At 41.6% G+C, this 15,596-nt stretch overlaps 1 protein-coding gene across 1 annotated transcript in view; it reads right to left on the minus strand.

The window, feature by feature from the left end:
* Positions 1-614: 614 nt before the first annotated feature.
* Positions 615-15,596, minus strand: part of NEBL (nebulette) — a 215,919-nt gene continuing 200,937 nt past the window's right edge. The window contains exons 6-7 of the mRNA XM_015410010.1: positions 5,597-5,712; positions 615-1,377 (exon numbers count right to left, since the gene is read on the minus strand). Coding sequence (XP_015265496.1) covers positions 1,201-1,377; positions 5,597-5,712 — 293 coding nt within the window. The 3' untranslated portion in view covers positions 615-1,200. The remainder of the gene's footprint in view (positions 1,378-5,596; positions 5,713-15,596) is intronic.

The following is a 15,596-nucleotide window of genomic DNA, read 5'->3' on the forward strand; positions in this document are numbered from 1 at the left end:
TATAATAGAAGATAAAAAACTGAATTTAAGAACCCTTTTTTGAGAAATATTTTGTTATTCCATTAATGCTAATTATCACTAAGCCAATTAATAGTACTGTAGAAGTGCTGTAGAATAAAATGTATTTTTTTCACTTTTTGTGATGGTAAAATTGCCAGAAGGATGCCATAATTCAATTATTTATATTCATAGGCATGAAAATTTACTAATTAGGTTTTTTCATCTACATATTTTTCATCTATTAAGCCTCAGAAAAGTCATATTGCTCACCAATCTGGCCCTAAATAAAAGTCCAAATTCACGCTATAACCCTCACCACACACACACACCATTGCCATGCTGCTACAAGCAAAGTGTTTTGCTATCACAAGTTACTGTATTATAAGATTGCCAAGTCAGACTGTTGACAAAAGAAAAGAGATCATTGTTACTTGTAAAGTGCTTTGAAGACAGGCATTTCTGTATAAACACTGTTAATACAAGGGAAAATAGAAAAGGTTGGCATAAACAAAATATAAAAGATAGGCATTAAATGCATCCTAAAATTGTCTCCAGCTGTGCAAAAAGGCACTGCTATATCATAACTCATTCACAACCAGTGGTTTTGGGAAGACTGACAAGTGTTGGGAGAACAAATGAGAGCAAATGAAAGTTTCAGAGAAGTATACAGTAGACTAGACGACTATGTGTTGGGAAACCTTCACCATTAAAAGTAAGATACAAATTGTTTTAAGGCTGCCTGGCAGTAGTAAGCAACTGTTGAGCACAGCATTCATCACGACAAAAATATATGAATGTTCAATTCACTTGGGCTTTTAATGGCTTGAACCTTAACAGCAAAACTATGGTCTCTTACAATTTCAAAGTCACGCAAATGAAAAATATAACAGCTGCTTATGATTATAACTTAAAAGCTAACTACGGCCTACAGTAAAGGCAGAACTATATCGGGGAGCTAATTGATAGAAACCTCGACGTGATTAAAAGCACCAGGTTTCCACTGACAGTCTGTTTTTATAGATAAATTTAAGCAGCATACTTTGGGAGCTCAGTGCTTCTTCGATTTCTTAGAGGACCTGTTGACTTCAGCATATGAGCATAGATGGTTACATTAACAGGGAAGTAATGAAGGTGTAGTTTTAAAAGTACTTTTGTAAAGAGTAAGCAAATCAGAATAAAAGCTCAGGAGGACTAATGGTATTAATTAACAAACTCAATGTAATTTGCCGGAAGCATTCCAGTTTTTCCAGTTCTCTGAACAGTACCATACATCCAACCGTCATCAATTGGTTGTACGTTGATGATGTAGTCACCATCCCTGAAGGAAACTTCATCTTCATCTTGGGCACTGTAGTCATACATAGCCCTGTATGTTCTCTGTTGAGGAAAAAGTGAGGGGGGAATGTCCATTAAATATCTGTAGTAACAGATAGTGTGCCACCCCCCTCCAAAATAGCCACAGCTTATCTCCAATATAAAACTGTGTTGGTAGCATGGCTTAGCAAACCTCCGAATTGCTGAAAGTAGTGAATACTGAGCTAGGAATATAATTCTAAGTACAAAGTTCTGCTTGTTAGAAATTCCATAAAATATGAGATATTTGCTTGGTGGTCAGAAATCAAATAAAACTTATCCAGTTGAAGGGAGAATAGAATGGTGTGAACAAGCACACTATATCAGTTGCATATCACAAAACTAGATCAAACCAACAAAGCTTAAGCGATTAACGAAATGTTATGTCTAGAGCAGAAACTGAGGATTCAGGATACTTTCCCTCCATTTTATTATATAGATATTTAAATCTATATTTATTTAAAACATTTTTATCCCACTTTTTCACTCAATTAGGGCCCTCAAGGTGGCAAACAATACATCTATATTTTAAAAAACCCTTTAAAGTCATAAACAGCAAAGAAGATCAGTAAGGGAAGAAGATCGGGAGATATTGATCTCCCTGTAGAAAGTATTCCACAGATTTGGTGCCATCACCAAGAAAGCCCTTTCTTGGGTCCCTCCCCCTTTCTAGCCTCAGATGATGGAGATGCACAAATTAGGGCCTCTGAAGGTGACCTCAATGTTCTGGTAGATTCATGTGGGATTGTACGGTCCTTAAGCAATATAGAGCTTTAAAGATCAACACCAACACACTGAATTGGACCTTGAGACATACTGGAAAACAGCAGAGATAAACAAGACTGGAGTGATATGGTCCCTAAGTCCCATTCCAGTCAGCATTCTTGTCAAGTTATGGTGACCCTGTAGCATTTTTCAGGCAAAAGATGAAGAGAGGTGGTTTGCCATTGCTTGCCTCTGCATAGCAACCCCAGATTTCCCTGGTAGTCTCCCACTGAAGTACTAACCAGGGCCAACAATGCTTAGCTTCTGAGATAGGGTTAGCTTGGTCCATCCAAGTCTGGGCAATTTTATGTATGTTATTTCTCAAATTGTAGCTATTTTTAATATGTTCACCAAAACCATGCAGTTAGATGTGTTAAACAGTAAGCAACAAAGATCTGCTGTACACATTTCTGCCATTACAAATACAGAAGCCATAGTGGCTACTAACTACTGTGATATATTGACCTTGACACCTTGACATAGAGAGTATTCCATCTTTCTGTGTTTATACCTCTGAGGATGCCAGTCACAGTTACTGGTTAAACGTCAGGTTCTACAATGCCAAGACCACAGCCACACATCCCGGAAAATCTACAGCAACTAATGAACTCCGGCCGTGAAAGCCTTCGACAATATACTGTGATATATTCAGGGGTCGTTTCGTAGAAAAAGAGCTAGGGGAACTCATTAGCATAACTCATTAGCATATGCCACACACCCTGACATCACCGGAAGTGTGTCATAAGGCCACACACCCCGCCCCCAATGGTCCTGGCCGCCGCCAGCCTTGCAGCTCCACTGCCGAACCCCATAAGGGGCCCGGCGGTGGACCTGCAAGGCCAGCGGGAGTGCAAGGAAGCCTCGCGAAGGCCCTCCCTGGCCCCAGGCAGGCAGGGGTGGGGAGAGGCAGGGAAGAAGCAACTTACCCTCCCTCTTCTCCTGCCTCCTCCTGGTTGAATGAGGCCCGGAAGCGGGGCAGCCGGAAGCAGGGGGCGGGGCTTCGTCATGTGCCCCGCTCCCCGTACCTCACCCGGGGTAACTGCGATCCCCCGCGATCCCCCCCGAAATGACCCCTGGATATATTATTTTAGGAAAATACTTGTGACAATACTTAATTGTTTACAGAAAGCCTTTAATAAGAACCAGAGGCATGATTACTTAATAGATGCATTATTATTTCTGGTGTATCTTCAGCAACATTTAAATCCTTCATTAATTATCTTGAACTAAAACATAACCCCATTTTCGAGCCAGAGGGTAGAAGCCTCATACTGATATTGATTATCAAATGTTTAAGCCAAAGTAATCATGGTCTTCATTAGGTGCTATTAACACATTGGTGATTGTTGTGTTGTTAATATTAACTAAAACTACTCAAATAGTCAAATCCAAAGTTAATTTTGCTTGATGATGTTATATGTGATTAACACATTTGAAATGGAAGATGTGAATGTTATATAGATTCATAGTATTAGCTAAATATATTTAGTATCTATGGTAAATTAAATTTTGAAAGCAAATTCTATTAGAAACAGGTTTCTAGATGCTTCCATATTCTTATTACATACATGTTAATTTAGTTTTGTTAAAATTAAGAAGAAACGGAAAATGTCTAAAACCTTGTGAATATAATTCAGAACTACTTTTATTACCCCCTTTGTGCTGTTGAAAAAAAAATTACCCATATGTATTTTACACTTCATTACACAACAAGGTTATCAAGTGGAAACTCCATAGTAATTCAATTAATATTTAGTTTCTAATTACCACTACATATAGCACCTGGGTTATGTAATTGAGAATTACACTGCTTTAAGGTCTTAAACATGGACCTTGAAAACCTATTAAACAAATTATTCTTCATTAGACAATGCATCAGAGAAGATAAAAGAAAGATTTGGAGGGGAGCAAGTACAACTGATATTCATTTTTGGTGTAAATTACTGAGAAGTTCTACTATACAAGATTCACTGATGAATGGAACCTAAGTAAGAGCATGATGGTTACATTGGTTACATTGGTTTCAATGGGATTTGTGTAGTACAACTTCCTGATGGAGTGTGTTCTCAGTTATTTCATATGGAATCCCATCAAAACTATGACCCTCTGATTCAGAGATCTGAGTGCATATTTAGGTACTATGAATTCCTTACCTAAATAAATATTGTGCAATGGTATCTATCTATGATATTTCACATTTACTATGATCTTGTTTATAAAGAAGGGACATTCAGAGCAAATTAACTTTAAATGTGGAACAGGACACTAGTGGTGGGGCTCTAAAGTGAGCCAGCCAGTTGGGGAGGGCAGCTTTTTATTCAGCTGGGCCCTCTCCCTGGCAGACATTTTGCTGCCAGGGGACAATGTGAGACTAACTGGTCACTATTGCAGGGTCAAGCAGAACATTTTGGGGGGTTCATCAGAATGGTTTGGCCAAAGTTCTTTTTTTAACCTGCTTTGTGCTCTCATTATAAATATGGTGTTTAAATTAACTAGGCCTGGTTATAAAGTACTTGGCAGAACTAGGGTGGGTTGCTCAGGATAGGTAGGCTTAATCAGAAAACACCAAGGCATCAGGCGTGATGAGGTGATGTTTGAGGCTGAGTGTACAGTGAAGAAGCACCCTTGGTCCTGATAAGCATCTTTCAAATATGGTAGGAGCCTTGTGGTACATCAAGGGAGGTGGATGAATCTTTTAACCTCTCGGCACATAGTGATTATGCATGCTGTGATAAGCAAGGCCAGTGGAAAAGCTGGCTGAGTTTGGAGCCAGGCTGGAACTGCCCAAAAGGCAGACCACGTGGATGCCTAGTGCAGCCCACCCTAAAACTTATCAGCTTATTTATAAGCAGTGACATAGATCAGCCATCATTTAAATAAATAAATCTAGTTGAATCCACACTCGTCTCGTGTCATCATTTGGGGGTGCCAGGCAACTTCAGCACATACAATGTTTTATTTTAAACCTAGTCTCTTTGAAAAAATGTAAAAAAAATAGTAAAGTTATGAAAAAATGTGGTTGGATCCAAAGATGTCCTTCTCTGGTATCTGAAGAAGTGAGCAATGACACACAAAAGCTCACACCCTGCCATATATTTTTTTTAGCTTTTAAGGTGCTACTGGACTGTTGCTCTTTTCTACTTCTCTGCATGCGGAAGGCATCTGCCGCTCACAGAAAGACTGTACAGCATGTTGTACTGCAGCACTGAATGAGAAAAAGTGGAATGGAATCCAAGGTAGTTCTTCACAATCTCTTGCATAAACAGAAACCTAAAAAGTGCTACAGTTCCTAGTTATGAAAGCACCTCATGAATTCTTGTGGAAGCTCTTGATGAACACAGGAGGAATAGTACTAGCAGCTATACTCCTGATAATTCCTTATGCGCTTTATCCAACATATTCTAAAATTAATAGAGAACTACATTTTTAAAAAGGAGACAGCAATAAAAAAGTAATTAATCATTCAGCTAATACTCACCAAGGTAGCTGAATGTGGCTGTGAATGCATTGACCTCATAGATGACATGCTAGTCTGGTGCATGTAACCATATCCTTGAGGCTGAGTTTGTTGATATGCCCCAGGAAGCACAGGTGCTGCATGAGGAAAAAACACAAACATATGACTGCTATTAGAGAGTGCCATGGAATTCCTTGTGTAAAGTGGTGATTTTCCCCACTTCAATCAATTATTTTATTTATTTATTTATTTATTTATTGGGATTTTTACCCCGCCCTCCCCGCAAAGCGGGCTCAGGGCGGCTTACAAGGGGCAACGCCCATATAAAACACGGTAAAAAAAAATAAAAACATTAATAACATTTAATCACAACAACAATAATACTCAATTGAATGCAAGATGGTCCCCGGATGTATGCCCTGATGGTAAACAGACAGTTCTCCGGAGATCAGAAAAGGAGTTAAATCTGTAGGAATTGCAGTGTGATGAAAGACCTTTTGTAAACATGGCTTAGGCAGAACAAAGTATCTTTTAGCAAAAATGGGAGAAATTAAAAAGATAATACCACAACCAAGTACATGCATGCCAGACCTAGTGGATGTAAGACCACATTGTTACTCTGTGAGTAAACTGTAGAAAGTAAATTGTTCTTAAGTTACAAACAGGAAAAACAGAAAACACATGCAGAATCAACAAAATGCTTTAGGTAAAGTTGCCTCCCTGATTCATTTGAAAGAGGCCTCTAAGCAAAAGGCTAGATTTTTGTTTTCACAGAATCCAAATTTGTATGTAGCCATAACTTTCATATTTCAAAATGCTCCTTTATCTGTCTATTAAATTGTCAAGGATCTCAAGATGGTATACATTGTTTTCCTTTCTCCAATTTATTTTCACAACCACCACGTGATCTAGGTGAGACAAATGACTGGTTCAAGGTCACCAGGGAAGCTTCAAGACAGAGTAGGATTTCAATCCAGTTCTCCTCACTTCTAGATCAACACTCCTATCATTACATCAAAATGGTTTAAATACTCTTAAATCTCAAAAAACCCTCAATTTTTTAAAAATACATTCAAACAAGAATGCACTGGGCTTGAGTCCAGTAGCACCTCTGAGACCAGCAAGACTTTCAGGGTATACCGCGCTTCTTTTTTCTCCGCAGCTAAAAGCCTCCATTCCCCGGCGGATTATCTGGCCCCTGTGACCGGGTCCAGTGATAGTTTATTCCACTGGCAACTTGGGCTTTTCATATATACAGTCTATATTGACAAATCAGTGAAGAGCAAATCACTCTGGTTTGGAATTTTGCTTAAAATTTTAAACATATACAAATCTAACACATCCTTTCTAAGATATTGGAGAAAGTGCATAATAACTTGGAAAATCTACTAACTATAAGAAAGAATAAACCCTATTGAACAGACTGAAGTAAGATTCTGAGTAGACTATTCTTTATTTACTTCATTAATACTCTACGTTTCTTCCCAAAGGGGATTCAAAGAGGCTTACAACAGTCTCCTCAAATAGCACTGAAAAACTAGCAGCCCTACTGAGCTGGCTGACAGCCAGCATGTATAGTAGTTAGAATATCAGACTAGGATCTGGGTGACCCAGGTTCAAATCCCCCCTAATGCCATGGAAGTTTGCTGGGTGATCTTGGGCCAGTCACACATAGTCAGCCTAACCTACTTCAGATAGTTATGAGCATAAAATGGAGAGGGGAATTATCTTAGCCACACTGGATCGCCATTGGAGAGAAGAATAGAGTATAAATGAAGTAAATGGTATGCAAGGTAAATTTAAAGATGTATACTGATCATACTTATACTTTACATTAGCTTTACATCTCCATCACACAAAACATTTAAATGAAGAATGCTGCAATACCAAAGATGAGCATTTGCCATTGAAAACTATCCAAAAACCAATCCTTAACCCACTAGCTGCAGCTAATATCATTGTGAACAACTTGTAATTCTTAACAGATAACTGTTGCTGTACAATCTTAATTTGTTGAGAGAGATTTATATTTCCTGGGGAACTTTTTAGTCCTTCTTTTCTTTTTATCTCATCTAAAAAGTCTTCTGTTTTCTCTTGCTTCTTTCTCTTAAATTGGGCATTATGTCTTACAAGAAAGACGACCTGCGAAACTCGCGGGGGAGCTCCAAACTGAGCCGGTGGAGGAGGAACCAGCAGGAGCAGGTAAGCTCTCCCCCCCCATCCCGCCGGTTCCTCTGTCTCCTCCCCCTCTGCTCGATCTCCCTCCACTGGCCTCCTCCCCCTGCTCCGAACCGAGGCCCGAGTGGCTTGCAGCCGCTGGGCCTCATTGGTCCCTCCCCCGACGCTCCCCCCGGCTGCAAAGCAAGGCCCGTAGCCGCCAGGCCTCACCGCTCTCCCCCCCCGGCTGCAAAGCGAGGGCCGCGTGGCTTGTAGCCGCCGGGCCTCACCGCTCTCCCCTCCCGGCTCCAAGGCGGCGAGGTATCCCCCAATATTTTTTTTTAACTTTTAAGATTTTTGTGCACACCTGGGGACTGCCCCAAGTGTGCACGAAAATCTCCCTCCCCCCCCAGGTGCCCCCGATGCGCAGATTTAGGTATCTGCACGCACGGGGGCGACTTGACTATTAGATATATAGATTACATAACCTCTAATCCCAAACCAAGTCAGTACCCTTATTTAAATTAATTTCAAAAGAAGGGGGAGATGGTGGCCGGCAACTAAGCTTACTCTATTCTAGTTTTATCTTTCACTTTTATCCTCCCAGCTCCATTTTAACTTTTTACCTCTCCCACAGATTTATCCTAATTAAAACTAAAGAACCCTTTTTAATGCCTTCTACTGCCTATCTCCTGTTTATCTCCTGATAAGCCTTCCATAGAAATCTGATAATAAGAAGAGGAGGAAGAAACGTCAAAGAATCCATATGGATCCTCGTTCTCCAGCCAAGTCAGCAAAACAGCTTCATCTGCATGACCTTATGTCATGGAGCAAGTCAGTAAGTGACCTCCCTAGTTTTGCTCCCCAAACAAATATACAGTTTTGGAGACAGAGCCCAATATCTGAGAAACTTAAGAAAATTCCCCATTCCATGCCCCTAATGCCCTTATAAAAGCTAAGCTTACAGAGCCACAAGGACCCTCCTCTTCCACAAAAAGCCACTGGGGAACAGAAAACCTACAAAACTTGTCTCCTTTCTGGTCAAACAGTTATTTTCTTCAGCAAATACTCTATATCCCATAAGCTGGGTTTAGTACAAGAAGCTTTACTTACAAACCCCAATCACAACCTAAACTCTCTTCCACTGCTGAAATCCCACCACCCACATGGAAAGACAAATAAAATTCAAACCCAAAGCCAAAAAACTCAAAACATGCACCCAACTTTCAGTCAGCAAAACTCCAATAACAACTGAGAAACAAAAAAGGAAAGGAAGGGAAATCCTTGATGCTTCACACCACCTGTTAAGAAATCAAGTTGTTTTGTCTCCATATCATATTAGAGTAATAGTTTATAAAGTCATCCTAGCAAATGGTCTTTATCTTGTGTAATAATTTTTCAAATTCAGTCAAAGCTCTTACTCTTTCTCTTTCTGTAAGATCTTTTAAGTCTGGAGATTGATTGAAGGTAAACTAGTATCTTCTTCCCTTCCCTCCCCTTCAATCTTTTGCCAAATTTTGATTTCACCTTTGGTGTTTATCATATCTTTATACGTTAAAAAGTCATTGTTTCTTCTCTCATGTTTATTCAGATCTAATTTATTTCAGCAAGAGCCAGTAAAACAGTAAGATTCTGATATAAGAAAGATTAAAACAGTAATAACAAAGCAATAGTATAAAAACATTAACAAGAGAAAATTAATAAAATTAGTAAAATATAATAATATTAATAAGAGAATCATATAATTTTTAAGCTAAAATAAGTTTATGTTTCCTAATAGCTAAGCAACAAAATTTTGCCACAGCATAAGTCACTGAGCTCCTAACGTCTTCTAGGAGGAATTTATGAAGGACTTCTGGCCTAAAGTCAAGATAAGACTGCAGAGGGCTAAATCTAGCAGAAGGGGTAGTATAAGATAGTCTCATTCCTTCTGATAGAATCTGCAGAACAGGAGGACATGAGTAACTGATTCCACCACATTAGCCATGCCTGGACATATACGTTCATGCATTGGAACTCGAGTGTATTTACCTTGCAGTGCAGTGGAAGGGAGTGCCTCAAAACAGGGCTGATTCTTTTTCTCAAAACTCCCCAACTCTGGAGTAAATTGTCTCTAATTATATGGTCTTTGTCTTGTCCTTATTTTTCTAAATTGATTTTTCAATCCAAAGAGGGTAATACAGTCCATTCTCTAGTTCAGTGGCTTATAATTTCATTAGTCTATCATTTGGATTTTTAATCCATTCTGCAATCCATACTAGTTTAGCTGCTTGATGGTATACCTTAATATTGGGAACTCTTGACTAAAATACAAACCACGATTTCACAGATGCTTATGCAAATCCCCAAAATGCTTGAAAGCCAAACTCTGAAAACGGACACATGAAATATGAACTAAGTTTGAATTATAACTAGCCTTGCGGCTCCTGCCCTCTCTCAATGCATCTGTTTTGGTTGCAGGAGATTTCAATGCTAGACTTGGATCTTCAGAGTAATCACTATATTCCTCCTTCAACTCAGTACCACCAGAGACAGACCCCTCAAAAACTCCCCGAGCCTCTAAAGATGGCAGGCTAAACTGGAAAGGCTACCACTTACTACAGCTTGCATCTAGGTTAGACCTCCTCATCCTTAATGGGACTACCCAAGGAAACATCCTCAGGGAGTACTGGTCTGAGCATGAGCATACTGAGCATACTGGTCTACTATAGACTTTATCTTGACATCTCATGATTGGCTCAGCTATAATATGAACCCTGAATTGGGGTCTTGACAAAACAGTGACCATCTCCCAATCACCCTGGAGTTTAACATTTGTAACCCACCAGAACACAGCTCCAAACAATTCAATCCCAATCTAGAACCTGTTCTGAGGTACAGAAGGTTAATTTGGTCTGAGAAAGTGGAACGCCATTCCAAAAATACTTTGCCTCAGACAAAGCATCCTAGCTTTGAAATGCTGTGATCTCAGCAAATGCTATAGACACAGCAATCACATAATACCAACTTCTCATTCTTAGCTGGATGCAAATCCTTCAACGGAAACCTCATGATTGCAACACCCAACCACTAAAGACAAGCAAATCGAAGACCTGGTTTGATACAGACTGTCATACAGCATAAACTAGTGGCCAAATTTCAGCAATACTGACAACGAAATGTATCCAGAATTCCCCTAGAGCTTGAAACCCTAAAGCAGCAAAATAAAAACCTTCTAGCAGAGAGAAAATGAAGAGCAGAAAGAGATTCCTAGACCTGGATGATCCAAGTCTCCAAACCAAACAACTCGGCAATCTTTTGGCACTTAAGCAGATCCAAGGACAACTTGCAACATCTCTCTCTTGCTTTGGGAATCTCACTTCCATGCACTCAGTTTGACTGATCAGACCTACACACTCCTGGGTTTTCAGCCACAAAACTTCCTAGCATGGTCTCCGGTAACAACCAAAGAAGTAAAAAAAAAAATCTAATAAATCAACTGAAAACTGGTAAAGCTCCTGGGAGCAACATGATTAATTCCAGAGATGATAAAATGCAATGCTGATTGGTGTGCTGAAATGCTTGCCACATTACTTTCCCACATCAATCGGTTAACCTGCATTCCCTTAAACTGGGGCCCTGCAATTATTGTCCCAATATATAAGAAAGGAGAAAAATCGAATCCTGCCAGTCATCAACCAGTTAGCCCCCTCAGAGTTGTTAGTCAATTATATTCAAGATATCTATATTGGAAATTCCTTGACTGGCTAGATAGGAAAAACATTCTGTCAGATGAACAAGCAGGTTTCAGAGCTGGCTACCCTACTATAGACCAGTGTCTGATTCTGCACCACCTAGCAGAGAAGTACATCTCTAAGCCAAATGGAGCACTCAGCGCCACCTTTGTGGATTTCAAAGCAACATCTGACAGCATCTCCAGGAATAGACTGAGCAAAGCTTGAGAACTCCTCAATAGATCAAAGACTCTACATCAAAGACTCTACATTGATCAATAGATCAAAGACTCTACATTGGTGTAGTGGTTAAGTGCATGGACTCTAATCTGGGAGAACCGGGTTGATTCCCCACTCCTCCACTTGCACCTGGCTGGATGACCTTGGGCAAGCCGTAGTTCTGATAAGAGCTGTTCTTGAAAAAAAGAGCAGTTTCTGTCAGAGCTCTCTCAGCCCCACCTACCTCACGGGGTGTCTGTTGTGGGGAGGGGAAGGGAAAGGAGTTTGTAAACCGCTCTGAGACACCTTTGGGTAGTGAAGGGCGGGGTATAAATCCAATCTCCTCCTCTCCTCCTCCTCCTACTTATTCACTCCTTGCATGAATGAAACTTTATCAGAGTAAGATGCAGTCCTCAAGGCCATCTCTCCAGCAAGATCCCACTTGACAAAGGAGTCAAACAGGGTTGTATTCTGGTGCGCCTACTTTTTAACTATTACATCAGCTCCTTGGTGCAACAACTAAGAAATCCAAACTTCCACCTGACAAAGCTTGCTGATAAAATGATCTCTGCCTTGCTATATGCAGACACTGCCATCTTATCCCACTCACAAGTGGGATATCACATATAAAGCAATACTTAGCAATACCATATTTATATCACATATAAAGCAATACTTAGCTTGTTGCGTGCCTCATGAACCAAGCATGCAGCATGCAGCTTCATCTCTGTGCTGGGATCTTGAAGGATGACCCTTGACACATTGGAGGTAGGTCAGAAAGGCAGTGTGCTGGAGCTCTAAATAAACCCTCAACTGTGTGCAACTCATGTGGTGTACCAGTACTTCAGCACCCACCACTGCCCCTCTGAAGGCCACCAGCAATCCCCAGCTATCCTTGTTGGGGAGAGGGGCTGAAGCAACATTATAAAGACATCATAAAAGAGGAGATTCTCCCTTCCACATTAGCCATTTTAATGCTGATTTTAAGCAACAAAAATACATAGCTTGCTTGTTGAAATGTTGAAGAATGTCTCAATTTTCAGAAACCCAACCATTTTGAGATATTCATTCCAAATAAGAAACATAGTCTACCTCCTGTTGTCAGAGGCAGATGGGAGCAGTAAAATTATTCCGTTTTAAGGCTTAAAACTGAGATGACAAGACTTAGATTTAAATGGCCCGTAAATAGAGTCAAGCAGAACAGAAGATTGCAATGAATATTTCATAGGCCTATTTAAGCACAATGTGAAATCCACTTTAGAGTGCAGACACAATAACAAGCATACTTATTAGTGATTTATGTATATTCATTTATAGAAATGGTTTAGAACACTAGAAGCCTGATCCTGTAATTTGGGACTCTAACAGATATCAACAATCCGAAGAAAGCATGAGGAAAACACCAGGAAGCTTCATCTACAAATCACATGGAGTACAATATGTTAATCATGTAAGAGTATGACAATGTATGACAAAAAGAAGAAAAGCAGAAAAGAACAGAGACACTGCAGTTGTACCAGAATTGCACAGCTATGATCTTGTTTCATTCACATTTCTACCTCTGAAGTACTATCATGAGCTGAATTTCCTTTGAGTATCTAGTATAGAATACAACTAAACTATAAGCAGGACATGGCACAGAGCTCATTTGCAAGCCTAGGAGGCAGCGATGATAGCAAAGGATTTCTGCAAGTGTTGCATCAGCAGAATATCATCATGCTTGATTATTTTGTCTGTAATCTGTTGATGTTGAGATCTGAGGCCTCTGAAGAGTCCAGTTCAGTAATTTAATGTGACACTTCCGCAAGGTTCTTTCCTGGTCAAATCCAATTTGGGAGGCCTAGTTAAGGCTTATGCTAAGCCAGAAGCATCCACTTCTCAAGAGTTCTATGGATACTTCATGACTCTCTGTGACTGCAGTAAGACAGGTTGCTTACCTGTTATTTATTTATTTATTTTATTATATTTATACCTCGCCCTCCCTGTGAATGAGGGCACAGATGTTCTTACAGTGGCCATCTGTGCCATCACAAATATAGGAACTTCAGCCTGCTCAGAGTATCATTTAGAAACTTCTAAAGCTAAGTCAGCAGCTCAGTATCATTTGGACTGTTTTTTCCCCTCTCTCTGTAGGTACTTAAGCCGGGGCATGACTAGAGGTGCAAGCCCTTAGGTATGAGCCAAAAGGCAAAAGCTCTTTGACCTTAACTCTTAGCCTATAGATCACAGCCTGGGGCCTACAACAGCCAGCCTAGAATATAAACCCAGGATATATAAATCCAGAACATATCCAGAATGTGTTTGTTTTCATTATATATTTAAATTATATTGTTTGAATTACTTGTTTTGGAAAATTCTGTAAGGCACTTTTGATACCTTTGGGGAGAAAAACAGCATGAACATACATAAATATACCTTCCTATATGAGAATTGCACAGAGACCAAAAATAAAAAAGACAAGATGCTTACCTGGAGAGCCAGTTTGGTGTGGAGAGCCAGTTTGGTGTAGTGGTTAAGTGTGTGGACTCTAGTCTGGGAGAACCGGGTTTGATTCCCCACTCCTCCACTTGTACCTACTGGATGACCTTGGGCAAGCCATAGTTCTGGCACAGCTGTTCTTGAAAAAGAGCAGTTTCTGTCAGAGCTCTCTCAGCCCCCACCTACCTCACAGGGTGTCTGTTGTGGGGAGGGGAAGGGAAAGGAGTTTGTAAGCCGCTCTGAGACCCCTTTGGGTAGTGAAGGGTGGGGTATTAACCCAATCTCTTCTTCTTCTTCTTCTGTAACTGTTTCTCCTTCAAGTGGTACTCTGTGCAATCACACAACCTACCCACCTTCCCAGCAACAGGTGGTTCTTAGACCTGGTGTGTCAGATGGGGTAAAATTGAGCAGCAGGCACAGCTCTATGCTTTTGGGCAGGGCCAGCTCACCCGCTAGGCCAACTAGGCATTCGCCTAGAGCGCCGGGCCCTGGATGGGGGTGCCGAAGTTCACCTCCCCCCCGCCAAAAGCTTACGCTGATCTGGAGAGACCTGCTGGGCCCGTCTCTCCTCCCAGGGTGCTCCCCTTGGCCACTTTCTGCCTTGGGAACAGGATGAGGCTGCGGTGGGGGGAAGGCACCGAGGCTGAAAAGTTCCCCAGTCAGAGGCCGGGCTTTGAGGGAAAGCACCCCAGGTCCTCCCTGAGGCTCCCCTCCACGTCCCACCCACACGACCCCTCTCCAGCGACTTCTCCTTATCCATGGCCAGTGGGGAGAGGCACCAGCAGAGCCGCCCTCCCCGGGCGCATAGAGAGGGGAGCCTGCGCCGGGGCCGCGCTTGCTGCCACCTGCCGGGGGACCCGAGGCAGCCGGAGCTGCTGCAGGCGTCACCAGGCAGGACTTGCAAAGGCCCCATCCTGGCTCCTCGCCCACCTACCTCCTTCCAGCCTTCCTTCCCCTCCTCCATTCACACAATCCTCTCCTCCCTCCTCACCCCCGTGCGCAAACTTGAGGCCGCGCCACCACGCTTTCTTTCTGCCAGCACCTGAGCACAGGGGCGCTCCCTGCCAGCCAGCCCTCCACCTTGGCGCGCCCCGGGACCACGCGGCCCTTTACCCCCTCTTGGCTGTGCTCCTTACCTGCCGCTGGAGAAGCATCAGCCGCTGTCCACCGAGCGCCTGGCCCTGGGCTGGCCCTGCTTTTGGGGACTTGCAGGTTGTCATTCCTATCCTCAAAATGGGGAGAACTTTCTGAGCAACAATTTGTTCAAGCTTGACTTCCTATGTGTGTAATGCACACCAAGGTTCTTGGAGGCCACTTCCTGAAAACTGGATCCCTGACCCCTTGACTAGATAAACCTCGCCAAGATAAAGTAAGAGTGACTTTAGCCAAAATATAGTTCCTTGGTACAAGAAATGTTTTTTTCCAGCTTCTAAAGAGGCAGTTTTTGGACCACT

The sequence above is a fragment of the Gekko japonicus genome, unplaced genomic scaffold (genome assembly GCF_001447785.1).
Source record: "Gekko japonicus isolate JY-2015 unplaced genomic scaffold, Gekko_japonicus_V1.1 scaffold101, whole genome shotgun sequence".
Lineage (NCBI taxonomy): Eukaryota > Metazoa > Chordata > Lepidosauria > Squamata > Gekkonidae > Gekko > Gekko japonicus.